Source organism: Chiloscyllium plagiosum, unplaced genomic scaffold (genome assembly GCF_037043375.1).
Source record: "Chiloscyllium plagiosum isolate Xiang-an unplaced genomic scaffold, Cpla_swu_hap1 HiC_scaffold_35, whole genome shotgun sequence".
NCBI classification, from domain to species: domain Eukaryota; kingdom Metazoa; phylum Chordata; class Chondrichthyes; order Orectolobiformes; family Hemiscylliidae; genus Chiloscyllium; species Chiloscyllium plagiosum.
Window position 1 is genome coordinate 11,415,815 of NW_028270173.1, and position 16,663 is coordinate 11,432,477.

At 43.9% G+C, this 16,663-nt stretch overlaps 1 protein-coding gene across 1 annotated transcript in view; it reads left to right on the forward strand.

The window, feature by feature from the left end:
• LOC148140060 (lysosomal thioesterase PPT2-A-like) overlaps window positions 1-13,897 on the forward strand; it is a 43,074-nt gene extending 29,177 nt beyond the window's left edge. Inside the window, exon 8 of the mRNA XM_087979235.1 lies at window positions 9,676-13,897. Coding sequence (XP_087835361.1) covers window positions 9,676-9,819 — 144 coding nt within the window. The 3' untranslated portion in view covers window positions 9,820-13,897. The remainder of the gene's footprint in view (window positions 1-9,675) is intronic.
• The last annotated feature ends 2,766 nt before the right edge of the window (window positions 13,898-16,663 follow it).

Sequence of the window (16,663 nt, forward strand, 5' to 3'; positions counted from 1 at the left end):
ATAGACTGTTATCTGAAAAACTGGTGTTTATAGAGAGGCAGGAGAATGCCATTTGGTGAATTGTTCATTTGGAAATCTGGTGCAGACATGATGAGCTGAATGGACTCCTTCTGTTCTGTAACTCTTCTGTGATACTGTTGTACATTTCTTTTGTGTCTTAGCTGCTTGTGATGAGCAGGTATTATGTCCTTGTGTTCCTGTTCTGTGTATCTGGAGGGTGATAGGATCAGAGGTGAGAGTGTTGTGCTGGAACAGCACAGCGGGTCAAGCAACGTCTGAGGAGCAGGATAATCGATGGGCCTCCTCCCTTTTCCTGATGAAGGGCTTTTGCCTGAAACGTTGATTCTCCTGCTCCGCAGATGCTGCCTGACCTGCTGTGCTTTTCCAGCACCACACTCTCGACTCTGATCTCTGGCATCTGCAGTCCTCACTTACTCCTGTGTGAGAGGATCATCCTGGTTGAATAATTGGGGCCATTGATGGATAGTTTGAATCCTGCAGTGAGTCACTCCCCTCCTGACTCCCCACTTCCCTGGATGAGTACAGCTGCACCAAACTCAAGAAGTTTGACACCATCCAGGAAAAGCAGCACATTTTATTGGCATCTGCTTCACCAGCTTCATCACTCACAGCCTCCGCAGTGTGCACCAACTGTCAGAATATCCAGGAATTGAGTCGATTCTCCTGAAATCTCCCAGGGCGATCCATTCTGTGGTTTCCACTCTTCCCCTCCACCTCCACAATCAGAGGGAAGTTGCCTCATAGATTGAATGGTAGAGAATTGTAAAGTACTCCACCTCCAATCAGAGGTTGGCTCTCTCCTGTACTTGCTTCTGATAGCCATAATGTGGAGGTGCCGGTGGACAGGGCTGGACAAAATTAAAAATGACACAACACCAGGTTATAGTCACTTGTTAGCTGAAGAAGGAGCAGCACTCTGAAAACTTGTACTTTATTTGGAAGCACTAGCTTCAGATTGCTGCTCCTTCGTCAGGAGCTGGTGTCTATAACATGGCATCGACCTGTTGGACTATATCCCGGTGTTGTGTGATTTTTAACTTTGCTTTTGATAGAGCCAGCTGAAAACCTGGAAGAGAAACAGCTTGTGATTGGTGAGCAGCAAGGAACATCAGTGCTGGAGAGCAGGTTTTTTCCATGAGATGGGAATGGCAGGCTGGAGAAGGAGGATCTTTTGCTGGACTCTGTTTCCTGGAGTGGATGTCAGCCAAAGGAGGTCAGGGGTAGAGAGAGAAGAGGGAGGCTGCAAATGGGAAATGGCAGCTTGCAACCAATGTACGGCTAAATGGGATCGAGGACATTTAAAATCACCACCGAGATACTGAATTCCTTACAAATCAATATGGAACATCTTATTGAGGGCTGTATAATTTCAGATGTTTCTCTCTTTGGAAAGGTGTGGTTAATCCTCCTACAATAAACCTTGCCAATCATTAAATTTGAATCTGAGATTGAGATCCGGGTGCACTAACAGGGTTGTAAACCAGCTAGTTAAATCGTTTCAGTTTTATATCAGTGCCATGTAAATGTAGGAGCTGTGTCCTTGCCAGAGGAAGATGTGGTTAGTTCGGCTAATGGTTTTTGTGTCTGGAATAAAAATCAATTTTTAAAAATAAACTTTGTAAACTTATGCTGTTATCTTGTGCCAGTCGCTGTAGTTTCTAGGAAATTAGTGCTTTCTTTGTGTTTTAGTTTAATGGAGAGTTGATTATTATTGAGGATATTAGTTAATCTACTTCTGCATCTGTGTATCCAAATACATCAACACAAACAGAGAAGGTAAAGATACAGTGAGACAGCATTAGAACATAGAAAAGTACAACACAGAACAGGCCCTTCAGCCCACGATGTTGTGCCGAGGATTATCCCTAATCTAAAATAAAATAACCTAACCAACGCACCCCTCAATTCACTGCTGTCCATGTGCATGTCCAGTAGTCGCTTAAATGTCCCTAATGACTCTGCTTCCACCACCACTGGCAACGCATTCCATGTATTCACAACTCTCTGCGTAAAGAATCTACCTCTGACATCCCCTCTATACCTTTCCCCTAATAACTTAAAATTTTGACCTCTCGTACCAGTCGATCCTGCCCTGGGGAAAAGTCTCTGGCTATTGACTCTATCCATGCCTTTGTATACCTCGCTCAGGTCACCTGCCTTCCTCCTTCTCTCCAGAGAGAAAAGTCAGAGCTTAGTCAACCTCTCTTTGTAAGATAAGCCTTCCAGTCCAGGCAGCATCCTGATAAACCTCCTTTGCACTCTCTCTCTCTCCAAAGCCTCAGTATCTTTCCTATAGTAGGGCGACCAGAACTGGACACAATATTCCAAGTGTGGTCTCACCAGGGACTTGTAGAGCTGCAGCAAAACCTTGCAGCTCTTAATCTTGATCCCCCTGTTAATGAAAGCCAAAACACCATATGCTTTCTTAACAACCCTATCCACTTGGATGACAACTTTGAGGGATCTATGCACTTGAACACCAAGATCCCTCTGTTCCTCCACACTGCCAAGAATCCTGTCTTTAATCCTTTATTCAGCATTCAAGTTCGACCTTCCAAAATGCATCACTTCGCATTTATCCAGGTTGAACTCCATCTACCATTTCTCTGCCCAGCTCTGCATCCTGTCTGTATAATGTAACTGTTGTTCCAGAGAAAATCTCAGGAGCATCGGAAAAGAATTATTTTGACATCTACAAGATGCCATATAATCATTGGAGCTCCTTAGTCAGCTCTTTGCAAATCTACCATTTAGAAGGACAAGGGCAGCAGACATAGGGAACATCCCCACCTGCTTCCCTTAGTATCACTGGGTCAAAATCCTGGAACTCCCTAATGGTGTTGTGGATCTCCCTGTACTAAAGGGACTGCAGCGATTCATGCAGGCACCTCTGAAACATTTTCTTCGGGGCCATTCGGAATTGACAGTAAATGCAAGTTTAGCCACATGCCCCACGAAATGTTTATTCTTTTTTTAAAAAAATGTAAATTGAAAGTAGAATCAGACAGTGCAACTCCAGCACCACCTGTCTGAGGGATAAAATTAAGTTTTTTCAGCCGGTGCAGCAGCACCACCTAATGTCTTTATGATGGTACTGCATCGACATATTTCATTGTTTAACCTTTACTGTTAGATTGTATAGCAGCTTACTTAGTGCAACAACACAACTGGTTAGCAAAGCAGTAAAACTAAAGCCACAAACTTTCTGCATTTTCTAAGAATATTTTAACGTATCTTGGTGGGGACAAGAGAAACTTATTCAGGATCTAAATTTAGATTTATTTATGTTAGGTACGTCAATTTCTTTTACTGTCCGAGCTTTAGTCACGACTTCACTTACAATCGTAGGTGTACTGAGTTACTTTGTCAAGATGTTTATTAAATACGGTGATGATGAACAATTTTGAAATATAAACATCATTTTACATGGAGACACACTGCCACCTCGAGGCTGAAATTTAAGTTTTACAAATTTATGTATGTCCTGCATGACTGGATTTGAACAGCTGATTGTACTGTTATTTCACCCAAATATTTTATTTATAGTTAACAACCTATTTCTGAAAACTGCATTCCTAACTTCAACAAGAAACTCTAGCGTGAGAGATGCAATGCTTCCTCCCTTTTCACCATCCAAGTTCCCCTCGGTGAAACTGACTTACAGTACTTTACTTATTTCATGTTTATATATTGTAGTTATGCAGTCTGAATTCACATTGCCAAATGGAGAACTCGTCTGTTCAGCCAACTAGCATCATCCTTAGGTTCTAGATACCTGTCTTTTTAATTCTATCTTTCACTTAACAAAATGCTGGAAAAGCACTGGTCTGGCAGTGCTTGTAGAAAGAAAAAGACTGACTGTGTTTTAGGTCAGTGAGTCATAGTCGTAGAGTCATAGAGATGTACAGCATGGAAACAGACCCTTCGGTCAAGCCCGTCCATGCTGACCAGATATCCCAATCCAACCTAGTCCCACCTGCCAGCACCCGACCCATATCCCTCCAAACCCTTCCTGTTCATATACCCGTCCAAATGCCTCTTGAATGTTGCAATTGTACCAGCCTCCACCGCATCCTCTGGCAGCTCATTCCATACACATACTACCCTCTGCGTGAAAATGTTGCCCCTTAGGTCTCTTTTATATCTTTCCCCTCTCACCCTAAACCTATGCCCTCTAGTTCTGGACTCCCCAACCCCAGGGAAAAGACTTTGTCTATTTATCCTATCCATGCCCCTCATAATTTTGTAAACCTCTATAAGGTCACCCCTCCGACGCTGCAGGGAAAACAGCCACAGCCTGTTCAGCATCTCCCTGTAGCTCAGATCCTCCAACTCAGGCAACATCCTTGTAAATCTTTTCTGAACCCTTTCAAGTTTCACAACATCTTTCTGATAGGAAGAAGACCAGAATTGCACGCAATATTCCAACAGTGGCCTAACCAATGTCCTGTATAGCTGCTACATGACCTCCCAACTCCTGCACTCAATACTCTGACCAATAAAGGAAAGCATACCAAACGTCTTCTTCACTATCCTATCTACCTGCAACTTCACTTTCAAGGAGCTATGAACCTGCACTCCAAGGTCTCTTTGTTCAGCAACACTCCCTAGGACCTTACCATTAAGTTATAAGTCCTGCTAAGATTTGCTTTCCCAAAATGCAGTACCTCGCATTTATCTGAATTAAACCTGTTTGGTTTCTCCAGCGCTTTTGTTTTTTATTTTAAATCGAGGGCCGATTTGTTCTATGTTCATGATTAGGATAAATAGATAAAATCTGTGGTAAGGGACTCCAGAGCTAGAGGGTTTAGGGTGAGAGGGGAAAGATCTAAAAGGAACCTAAGGGGCAACTTTTCCCCACAGAAGATGGTACGTGTATGGAATAAGCTGCCAGAGGAAGTGGTGGAGGCTGGTACAATTGCAACATTTAAGAGGCATCTGGATAGATATAAGAATTGGAAGAGTTTAGAGGGACATGGACCTGGACCATCTCTGACACCTCCCTCCCCTTCCTGGACCTCTCCATCTCCATCAGTGACGACCGACTTGACACTGACATCTTCTACAAACCCACCGACTCCCACAGCTACCTGGATTACACCTCTTCCCACCCTACCTCTTGCAAAAATGCCATCCCGTATTCCCAATTCCTCCGCCTCCGCCGTATCTGCTCCCAGGAGGAGTGGTTCCACCATAGAACACACCAGATGGCCTCCTTCTTTAGAGACCGCAATTTCCCTTCCCACGTGGTTAAAGATGCCCTCCAACGCATCTCATCCACATCCCGCACCTCCGCCCTCAGACCCAACCCCTCCAACCGCAACAAGGACAGAACGCCCCTGGTGCTCACCTTCCACCCTACCAACCTTCGCATAAACCAAATCATCCGCCGACATTTCCGCCACCTCCAAACAGACCCCACCACCAGGGATATATTTCCCTCCGCACCCCTCTCCGCCTTCCGCAAAGACCGTTCCCTCCGTGACTACCTGGTCAGGTCCACGCCCCCCTACGACCCACCCTCCCATCCTGGCACTTTCCCCTGCCACCGCAGGAACTGTAAAACCTGCGCCCACACCTCCTCCCTCACCTCTATCCAAGGCCCCAAAGGAGCTTTCCACATCCATCAAAGTTTTACCTGCACATCCACTAATATCATCTATTGTATCCGTTGCTCCCGATGCGGTCTCCTCTACATTGGGGAGACTGGGCGCCTCCTAGCAGAGCGCTTTAGGGAACATCTCCGAGACACCCGCACCAATCAACCAAATCGCCCAGTGGCTCAACATTTCAACTCCCCCTCCCACTCTGCCGAGGATATGGAGGTGCTGGGCCTCCTCCACCGCCGCTCCCTCACCACCAGACGCCTGGAGGAAGAACGCCTCATCTTCCGCCTCGGAACACTTCAACCCCAGGGCATCAATGTGGATTTCAACAGTTTCCTCATTTCCCCTTCCCCCACCTCATCCTAGCTTCTAACCTCCAGCAACTCGATCCCCTGACCTGTCCGGACTTGTCCGACCTGCCCAGCTCCTTTTCCACCTATCCACCCCACCCTCTCCTCCCTGACCTATCACCTTCATCTCCTCCCCCACTGACCTATTGTACTCTATGCTACTCTATCCCCACCCCCACCCCCACCCTCCTCTAGCTTATCTCTCCACGCTTCAGGCTCTCTGCCTTTATTCCTGATGAAGGGCTTTTGCCCGAAACGTCGATTTTGCCTGTCCTCGGATGCTGCCTGAATTGCTGTGCTCTTCCAGCACCACTGATCCAGAATCTGGTTTCCAGCATCTGCAGTCATTGTTTTTACCTCCTTAGAGGGACATGGGCCAAGTGCTGGCCAATGGGACAAGGTTAGGTTGGGATATCTGGTCGGCTATGGGCGAGTTGGACTGTTTCCGTGCTGTACATCTCTATGACTCTGACTTGCAGGTTTTTCTGATTTTATTTCGGATGCTCAGCATCTGCAAATTTTTAGTTTGGTAGCACAGCCATGATTCCCCATCAATGATACTTGGCGGTAGTGCCGGTGGCGGCCCTACACCACCGTTCTGCATCGCCGTTCAGAAATCTCAGCGCCACTTATTGCTCGCAGTACCGCTCATCGCCAGAAGGTGGTAATATTGCACCAAACTTTCTGCAACTGGTATTAAACTGTTGAAGTGGAACTCGCTGGGACTATCCCGGGGAAGTGGAGAGAGGGGGGCTGTAAGAGTACAGTTTAAAAATAAGTTTTTAAGATGGGGTATGGGATTTTATTTTTTTCATTCAGAGAGATGTTAATTAGTTTCTCCCCAAGAAGGCAGTGGAGGCCAGATCTTTGAATTTCTTTAAGGCAGAGGCTAGATTTTTGATAAGCAAGTAGGTAAAGGGCATGGGAAGCAGATAGGGAAATGGAACTGAGACAGAAATAGGTCAGCGACGATCATTACCAAATGGCCGAACAGGGTCAAAAGGGCTGAATAGTTTGCTCCTATTCCTAATTCCTCTGATCCCATGTTTGGACAGAATGCTCTTTAACAGTTCTTTGAAAATATGCACACTTTTGCAGAACAATAATGTGAACATAAAGTTGTGAAAAGTAACTTGGGAACTGCCCCGGTAACCTTAACTTACTCAACCACTTGCTGTCCCATCCCAACATTATCTGAAAGAATGAGTCTGGCTCCTGGGGAACACTGAGCACAGGCAGTTCCACTTCACCACCACCTCTCTGACCCACACCACTACAGCTGTGAAGTTGTCCAACAAACACTATTGGACAATCGAAAACTTCCACCTGCTAAATGACAAAACGGTCCAAATAGTTGATAACTGGATAACAGCGGTTAAATTCTGAGGATTTTAGGTCTCATTTCTTTATAATTTAGAAAGTTACGGGTAATCTGATTAATGTTTTCAAGATATTAACAGGAAACAACAAGGGAGTAAGTGAGAAATGGTTTCCACTGGTTTGGGATTCTAGAACCTGGGCACGTAGTCTGAGAATTAGGGCCAGACCATTCAGGAGAGATGTGATGATGCACAACTAACTACAAAGGGTGGGAGAGATTTGGAACTCCTTTCCACAAACAGCAGTGGATGCAAGATCAGTTGTTAAGTTTAAATCTGAAGTAGATTTTTTGTTTATTATACAAAGGTATTAAATGGTATGGGGCCAAAGACAGGTACATGGAGTTCGGCCACAGATCAGCCATGATCTCATTGAATGATGGAGCAGGCTCGATGGGCTGAATGGCCCCCCCCTCCCGTTTATCTCTCCACCCCAGAGGCTCCCTGCGTTCATTCCTTATGAAGGGCTTTCGCCCGAAACATTGATTGTCCTGCTTCTCGGGTGCTGCCTGCCTTGCTGTGCTTTTCCAGCACCACTCTAATCTGGCTTCCTCCTGTTCCTATGGCCTTTGGTCAATACTGTAGATGTCACTCCCTCACTAGTAAACCCCAAAACCTGCTCCCCATTCTCTGGTTGGGTTTTGCAGCCACCGAGTTCTGTTTAACCTCACTCAGAGCTTCAGACCATACATTCCCATCATCACCAAATCACCTGACTCTAGTCCTGCCCATCGACTGAAAACCTTATTAATTTCTTTATTCCCTGAGACTCAGTAATGCCTTCTGATGACAAGCCTAAGATCTGTAATTCCATCTAATTCATTTGATCTCTCCACCCATTTTGCCTTGTTTGATCATCTACCTTAATGTGCTTCAGAGTTACATTTTTGTTTGATCACATTCCTGTAAGGTTTGTGGAATATTTTACTCTGTTAACCTTGCTATGTAAATGCAACTTGTTGCTGTCATCACTTTCCTCCCTCAATAAGCATCAGCTGACCTTGCATCATGTCCAATCCACCATCAACCCTGTGCTCACTGACTTGCATTGATTCTAGATTCCCAAACATGTCTTGTTGAAACTCTAATCCTCCTGTGTAAGGTCCACGATCTTGCCTCCACCCAACTTTAAACAGTTCCAGCCTTTAAACTTTACAAAAGTTACCCTTCTGATTCTGGTCTGCTCCCCATCCCTAATTTTCATCGCTCCATCTTTGGTGACCGTGCCTTCACCAGCTGTGTCCAAACTTTTGGAACAATCTTTATCTACTCCTCTGATTCTCTAACCCTTTTCATCCTTTTCAATGCTCACACTCCATGTACAAGGCTTTGGCCACCTGCCCTAATATCTTTCCCTTTGGTTAGCGGATATCATTGTCATCCTGTGAAGATCTTTTCTTCATTAAATCATCAGCGAAAAGCACAGTTTAACTTTAATGAGAGAATGATTGATTGATTCTCCCAGAAATACAGAGCAAGTGCAGAGTGGATTATAGAATCCCTACAGTGTGGAAACATGCCATTTGGCCCAACAAGTCTACACCGATCCTCTGAAGAGAATCCCACCCAGACAATTCCCCTACATTTATTCCTGATTAATGCATCTAACCTATACATCCCTGAACACTATGGGCAATTTAGCATGGCCAGTTCACCCTAACCTGCACATCTTTGGATTGTGGGAGGAAAGTGGAGCACCTGGAGGAAACCCGTGCAGACACTGGGAGAATGTGCAAACTCCACACAGACAGTCGCCCAAGGCTGAAATTGAACCCAAGGCCCTGGTGTTGTGAGGCAGTAGTGCTAACCACTGAGCCACCGTGCCACTTCTGATGGGGTCAATTAAGAGAACACTAACATTTCTGTTTTAAACATCTGAGTTTACCTGGTCCCTTTGTGTTTGAAAGCCCACCTGCAGTCCGGTCTACAGTTCAGTGCACACAGTGCAGTGGATTTAATACCTCTGGCCATGTTTAAGCATTTATTCCTCTATCTTCTCAGGGGAAACCGCTCGAGGCCAGTGACTGTTGTTCCTGTGACAGTTATTAATGCAACGTGAATGTTTATGTTTCCTCTGTCTTTTGTGTTCTCTTTATTTCTCTCGACCCTGACTCATTTTTAGCTGGTTACTGGCCACTGGGCCAGCGTTCCAGAGGCAGGGTAATCTCCAATGTTTGTTCTATGTCATGGAATTTAATCAGACAGTGTGTGAGGCGAATTACAACCTCATCAACATTTGATTGTGTGTTCAAGTCAAAGTCAAGTTGTATGGAAGTTGAAAATGAAATAAGATAAAACACGTGTTCTCTTTCCATCCAGGTTTACATCAAGGACTTGTTTGGCTTAAAAAGTCTGGATAACCAGGGAGCCATTCACACTTTTACAGTGAACAATGTGCATCACACCAAATGGCACTCCAACCGCACTGTATTCGACAATTACATTCTCAAATGGCTCACGTAAAAGACGTTAAGCAGGACATCCATGTTGCAAAGGACAGGCGAACTGTGAACTTGGAGTGTGCAACAACCAAACTGAACCTCGGAAAGATGGCTACTCTGCAGGGGATGGGGGAAACTCTCCAGATCTGGGAGGATTCCTGGGGTGCCCTCTGGTTAAATGCATTGACAATCAACAGTGGCCACTGATCAGAGGGGACTCAAGGTCATCAGTGCTGATTCCAACAGCCTTGGAGTGATGGGGAGGGGGATTGTCGAAAAGGGTGGGGGTGAGTGTGGAAATGAGTGGAATAACCACAGCCACTGAAGAAAGATACTCCACACTGAGAATCAGCAACAAGTTTAAAGATTTAACTTTTGCAACTTCTGGCTTTTTGTCTCTTACATCTTCTTCAGTGAAATGGTAGGGAACCTACATGGATGCTGCTTTCTAAAGTGTGTGTTACTCTGAATCAATACAAGCTATTTTTTCAAATTATTTTTAAACATGAGAATAACATTCAAAGACTACCTCTGGTATTCTGCCCATTAGACATACACAAAATGGAGTGGGAAAGGGAGCAGGGAAATGGATCCTTGGAGCTATTCCTGACTTGTGTAAAGGCTGTATCTAAACATCAAGGATGGAAGTTGGGTTGTGAATTAATTTGTAGTTCGCCTCATCATTGAATATAAATGTCCACCCTGATGCCTCCTTTCCTATATTTCCTGAACAGGTTAATAACAGGTTGTTGCTGTAGCATTTACTCATTACATCTGACTCTTCAATTCCCCCCTCCTGTTTGATTTCCCTTCCTTGGTAAAGTTCACTGATCAATCTGGTCTGGTTTGGCTTTGTTCAGAGTTCACCTCTCCTTTAGTGATTTGGACATCTAATCTTTTAAAGGGAAATGTAATTTTCTTTTGAAGGGAAGAAAAATGTTTTCTATATCTGAACTTTTCAAATGAATAATTTTGAATGAATGGAGGGTTTTTAAGCGTCAGTAAGGTTTTTGTCTTTTATATAAAAATTATGAAAGGACTTTGAAAACAGGAAAATGTTTGGTTTTGAATAATTATTGAATGCCTCAGGAATATGAGGGTGCCCAATATATGCGATGGGAGTAAAATCAGTTATACAGAAGGGAAGATGTGGCTGGGATTGGAGTGAGCTCCTTATTCCGGGTGTACCACTTTTTCCAGGAGGGATTGCTTTTGTACTGCAAGAGACTGGCAACGTGCTACAATAATTTACTGTACATAAATGGAATATCAGGAACTTATCACCATTCCCACCCATCACTTTAATTATAGTGAAGGGCTAATAGGGAATGATCTGCCTGTTCTAGAGGAAAAAACATTTGTTCAAACCTCTTTACAACTTGTAAACACTACTGACCTCAACCTCCTCTTATGTATTGGTCAATATTTGGTCATGGGAATTACTGTTTAAATTGGAGCAACTAGTTGTCCAACATTTTCCCACTATTGATTGTGTTTTCAATCTTGGGTTCTATTCAATGAGCTGTCTTTAATCATTCCCTTGAGACACCCTCGTGGTATTGCTGAGGGAGTGGGAGGCGGTGGGCAGTGGTAGTGCCAATGCCTCAAGTAAGTTCTTTAGAGGTGAGGGAGAAATTGTGGAACAAAAGGTTGCAAGAATTTAATAGAGAGCAGATTCAGCATTACCCTAAAAAATGTCTTTACTCGCTTTTCAGTCAATGCTAGAGTCAATGTGGGCATTGTCAATAGAAAATGAAATAGAAGGAATTGGGGATCTGAAAGAAACAAAATACTGGGAATACCAAGGGTGAATCGTCAGTGTCTGATAACAACATCAGGAATGGTTGCTAAAATGCAGGTATTAGAATTCTCAGACACAGTCTTATTTTTTCCTAATCATAAAAGTAAGTGTTCAGTAATGAGTTTATGAAACTCAGGGTATGAAAACACTAAGTCTGTATTTAGTTTTAACTAAGAGTGTGCAAGGAGACTATTTACAAAGCTCACTGACTTAAGATTTAGTTTGCAATATTGCAGTTGATTGAGATTTTATTTTCTTGAAGTCCAGCTTTCACTGCAGTTGCACCTGTATCCTGGATCTCTGGGAGTTCTCTGAGCATCACCATCAATAGGAATATCTGATGAAAAGTGATCGAACTGAAGCATTGACTGACTGACTGTTTTTCTCTTCTGTCTACAAACACTGCCTAGCCGACTGAGTACTTCCTGCATTGTTTGCATTTTTATTACAAACATAACTCCTCAATGTTGTATTTACATAGGAACAGGAATGGGCCTTTGTTCAGTGAGATTGTAGCTGATCTGCCATTCAGTCTTCTTTAATCTGATAAGTGTTCATAAGTGATAGGTTTAGAGATATTTTACAGTCTATCTCGGTTAGTTTAGCTGCATGAACAACAGCCCTAAATTGGGATATTATCCAACAAACACTTTCCAATCCTGTTGAACTTGTCAGTTCATTACTTTTTAACCTATTTATGTTAAACTGCCAATGTCGCCTTGTTAGATAGTACATAGAGGCTTTTGATGGGCGTGCACTCATTCAGTGCTAACTCAGTATCTTTATGGATTTTTGATCTGTTCACAGATATACAAGGCTTTGTGTTTGACAAATGTTAGTTCGTGTGAAAGCATGAGCAACAAATTAAGGATATTTTTACTCTCAGCCACATTGTTATCTAAACAATGGGGGAGTAATTTAGTTTGCAAGGGGCAGGGGTGGCTCAAACAATACAATACAATATTGTGCATTCAGTGTTAGTGTGCATTTTACAGTTCCTGCCATCATTCAGATATACTTGGTTACTCTGTTTCCGGGGTTTTAACAGCATTTTAACTTTTTTTGTGTGGTTTGAAACTACTATGGGCTTAGGTTCCTGGGAGTTGCCTGGGTGAGCAGTGTCTCTCATACAGACATATTTTAACAAGTGGCTGCACACTCTGGGAAAGATCAGACATTACTGATCCCTCCAGTTAGACATTGAAGTGTTTTGAGTATTCACTTGGTCCTGTCAAATAGAGGGTGAAGTGACACACGTCCCACACAGCTGTTGTCCCAGAACAAGGCTCGCTGGCAGTTTTTGCCAATTCCATCAATAATTAATACTGATTCTGGTTCTATCCCCTCACCATTTTCATGGAGTTTGGATTAATTCTGGTTGGACAGCAGCATGACTTTTTCATGAAAAAGCTGGAATATTAATTAGTTGGTAAAGTTGATCGTGGCGAACATAACTGGAGCCTGCTGTAATCCAGTCTGACGGCTGATGCTGTGAGGTTTCTATGTTTGAAAGAGAGCACTGTGCCCTTCATGATAAAGTGGAACCCTAGATTTTCATCTCCAGGTGCCTGACTGCCTCACTGGGCCCTCATCCTGGAAATGGGAATACAGTTGCTGATCTGTCACTGAACTCTCCTGCTAACTTGCTTGCTTGGTTCCTGTTATGCAACCTTCTGTAAAGAATCTGGGGAATACTCAATCTTTCCGTCCCTTTCCCAGAGAAGTTAGGAAAAGAAATACCTTCACACAGAAATTGTTCAAATGTTTTCTGGTTATGAAGATGCAGTGTGTAGTTGATATTCAATAGTTAACAGGCCAGTCCTTTCCCCATGCAATCCTTAGTTTAAGAATATAATGAAGGTTGAGTTATCCATGGTGATAGCTGATCCAAGGAAGCAAATTGCTCCTTTCGTGTTGATTTTGAGAGTTCCAATGCACCTCCAATCGAAGGAGGTTGGTTTTGATTATTCTGTGATGTTTTGAATAAGTCGGTGCCTGTGATGGTGGATGGTGACCTGCTGAGATAGTGTCGGTGGTAAGGCTGGCATCATTGTGGTGAGGGGCTTCATCATTTGCTACATGTGTAATTCTGCCGGATGCTGCTACCAGCTGCTGTACTGGAATAACACTGAGGGAATGAAAACATTCAACCTGAATCAACAAAATGTACTAATTATCAACAAGTTATGCTTTTCCTTAATTTATTGAGCCTTGGTTTTACCATTTTCTGGAGTGTTTGTAAATTATTCCAATGTTGCCTCATTCTCCTACTGTCTAATAAAAGTATTTTAAAGAAGAATTTGTGACTAATGCAAACCTTGCTCAGTTCAGTGTTTCAGGTTGTGTCAGACTCCCTGGCTGAGGGACTTGTTCAGAGCCTCTGCAGCTGTGCTTGGTACCTCTGCCACGTTCAGTCTTCCTGATTAAACTATTATCTCACCATTGTATATATCCCAGGACTGAATTTCTTCAGTCACATTCCAGGGGTTAGACCTTGTTCATCTAGTCAGCTGGAGCAGGGATAAGGCCATTCAGCCTGTTGAGACTATGCTGGCTTATGCAAAGAGAGGCCAGAGTCCCCTGTTCTGTCAGAGTCTAACACTTCCTTCTTTTTTCAAGTAATGATCTCCTTCCCTTTTGCTATCACATCAGTATTGTTAGTGTTTTATTTAATCACTGAAGTGGTCAATTTGTTTCTCTTTCTCACTATTATCAAGAACAAAAGAGACTTTCACTGCATTTCATAAATAAACTCAAATATGATTCATTTTTTAAATGCAAACATATTCTTACAATAAATGGCAAGACTGGTTAACAACTAAGCTATATTCCCTTAGTTTGCAAGCCACGACAGACAAGATAGTACAACATTGTAATGGTGATATATTGTGTTATCGGTTATCTTTAACTTATTCACCAGCTCACTAGAGGTACAGTTAGTAAGTTTGCAGATGACACCAAAATTGGAAGTGTAGTGGACAGCGAAGAGGGTTACCTCAGATTACAACAGGATCTTGACCAGATGGGCCAATGGGCTGAGAAGTGGCAGATGGAGTTTAATTCAGATAAATGCGATGTGCTACATTTTGGAAAAGCAAATCTTAGCAGGACTTATACACTTAACGGTAAGGTCCTAGGGAGTGTTGCTGAACAAAGAGACCTTGGAGTGCAGGTTCATAGCTCCTTGAGAGTGAAGTCGCAGGTGGATAGGATAGTGAAGAAGGCGTTTGGTATGCTTTCCTTTATTGATCAGAGTACAGGACATTGGTTAGGCCACTGTTGGAATATTGCGTGCAATTCTGGTCTGCTTCCTATCGGAAAGATGTTGTGAAACTTGAAAGGGTTCAGAAAAGATTTACAAGGATATTGCCAGGGTTGGAGGATTTCAGCTATAGGGAGAGGCAGAACAGGCTGAGGCTGTTTTCCCTGGAGTGTCAGAGGCTGAGGGGTGACCTTATAGAGGTTTACAAAATTATGAGGGGCATGGATAGGATAAATAGACAAAGTCTTTTCCTTGGGGTCGGGGAGTCCAGAACGAGAGGGCATAGGTTTAGGGTGAGAGGGGAAAGATATAAAAGAGACCTAAGGGGCAACTTTTTCACACAGAGGGTGGTACGTGTATGGAATGAGCTGCCAGAGGAAGTAGTGGAGTCTGGTACAATTGCAACATTTAAGAGGCATTTGGATGGGTATATGAATAGGAAGGGTTTGGAGGGATATGGGCCGGGTGCTGGCAGGTGGGACTAGATTGGGTTGGGATATCTGATTGGCATGGACAGGTTGGACTGAAGGGTCTGTTTCCATGCTGTACATCTCTATGACGCTATGACCGTATATTCCCAGTACCATTTTTACAACTCCTTAAAACCAGGAAAGTAAAGATTGGAAAAAAACTGATCAGGCAGGGATTAGAGGGCAACACTGAGGTGGATGTCCTGGTACTACAGACTGAAATGCACACTGTGCATAAGCCTTCTCCCCCTGAGAGAATAGCAAGGTAGTCTAAGCAAATGTCTCCGCCGAAGAAGAGGCCAGTGGAGACATGGGAAAGCCTACATTGGTTAAGGGGAACATACCCGCTTCATCCCTGGGACAGCGTACAAATTCTGAGCGTCATTGTAACTAAAAGAGAAGGACGCTGTCTCTGTGAGGCAGTCTCAGCGTACGAACAGGAGCTGCAAGCTGGCTGGATAGCAATATCACAGTGGGTACAGGGGTATAACCAGCATTAGACCGATTGGATAAAATGCACAGTTTGCTGTCAAATACCCACAGAAGTCCCAGAATATGAGGAAAGGTTTGCGATGACCTGGGAAGAACATGCAGGAGTCCCGTTTGTACAGGATGACCAGGATTTTGAAGGTTGTGATTATGGCCCACCGAAGTTTGCTTTTGCAGCCGGACTTAAACCTGAGCTCACTAGCATGTTAAAGCTTGCCAAAGTGGATTGGGACCAGAGGGGGAGTAATTACTATGACTAGGTGGGCAGAGCCCACCAGCTCAACTGAGACGTGGGTGCCAAATTGCGCGCCCTTCAGGCAGGACCAATGAAACAGACCCCCCCCAATTACCCTAGGAAGACCCAAGACAAGCGCCCAGGGAAGTGTCACTTCTGTGGGAAAGAAGGCCGCTGGGCTGGGGGACACTGGCAAAAAGGAAATGGGAGAAGTTGTCTAAGAAGCAATGAGGAAGAGGGGATGCTGGAATTTGGGAGTAACACCAATCTCCCAGAACAATTTAAAAATAAACTAAGCATCCAGTAGCAGCAGAAGTTGACAAAAAACCTGCAAGAGCCTGCCCAGTGCCCCTCTGTGCTCCTGCTGGCTTTATGCCAGAACAGGGGAGACTGACTCTATATGAACATTGGAGATTGAGTGCCTTTTGGACACAGGAGCAATATTGATGTGCCGACCCCAGTGGTACGAGACCAAACTCCTGTGAGATGGGATAGCGAGAACAGCTTACGGAGCAGGAACTGACAGGATTATAATCAAACGGACTGAACCCATACGCCTTGAATTCGGTTCCCAGGAGCTACCTTTATCTGGATAGGACCTGTAACCCA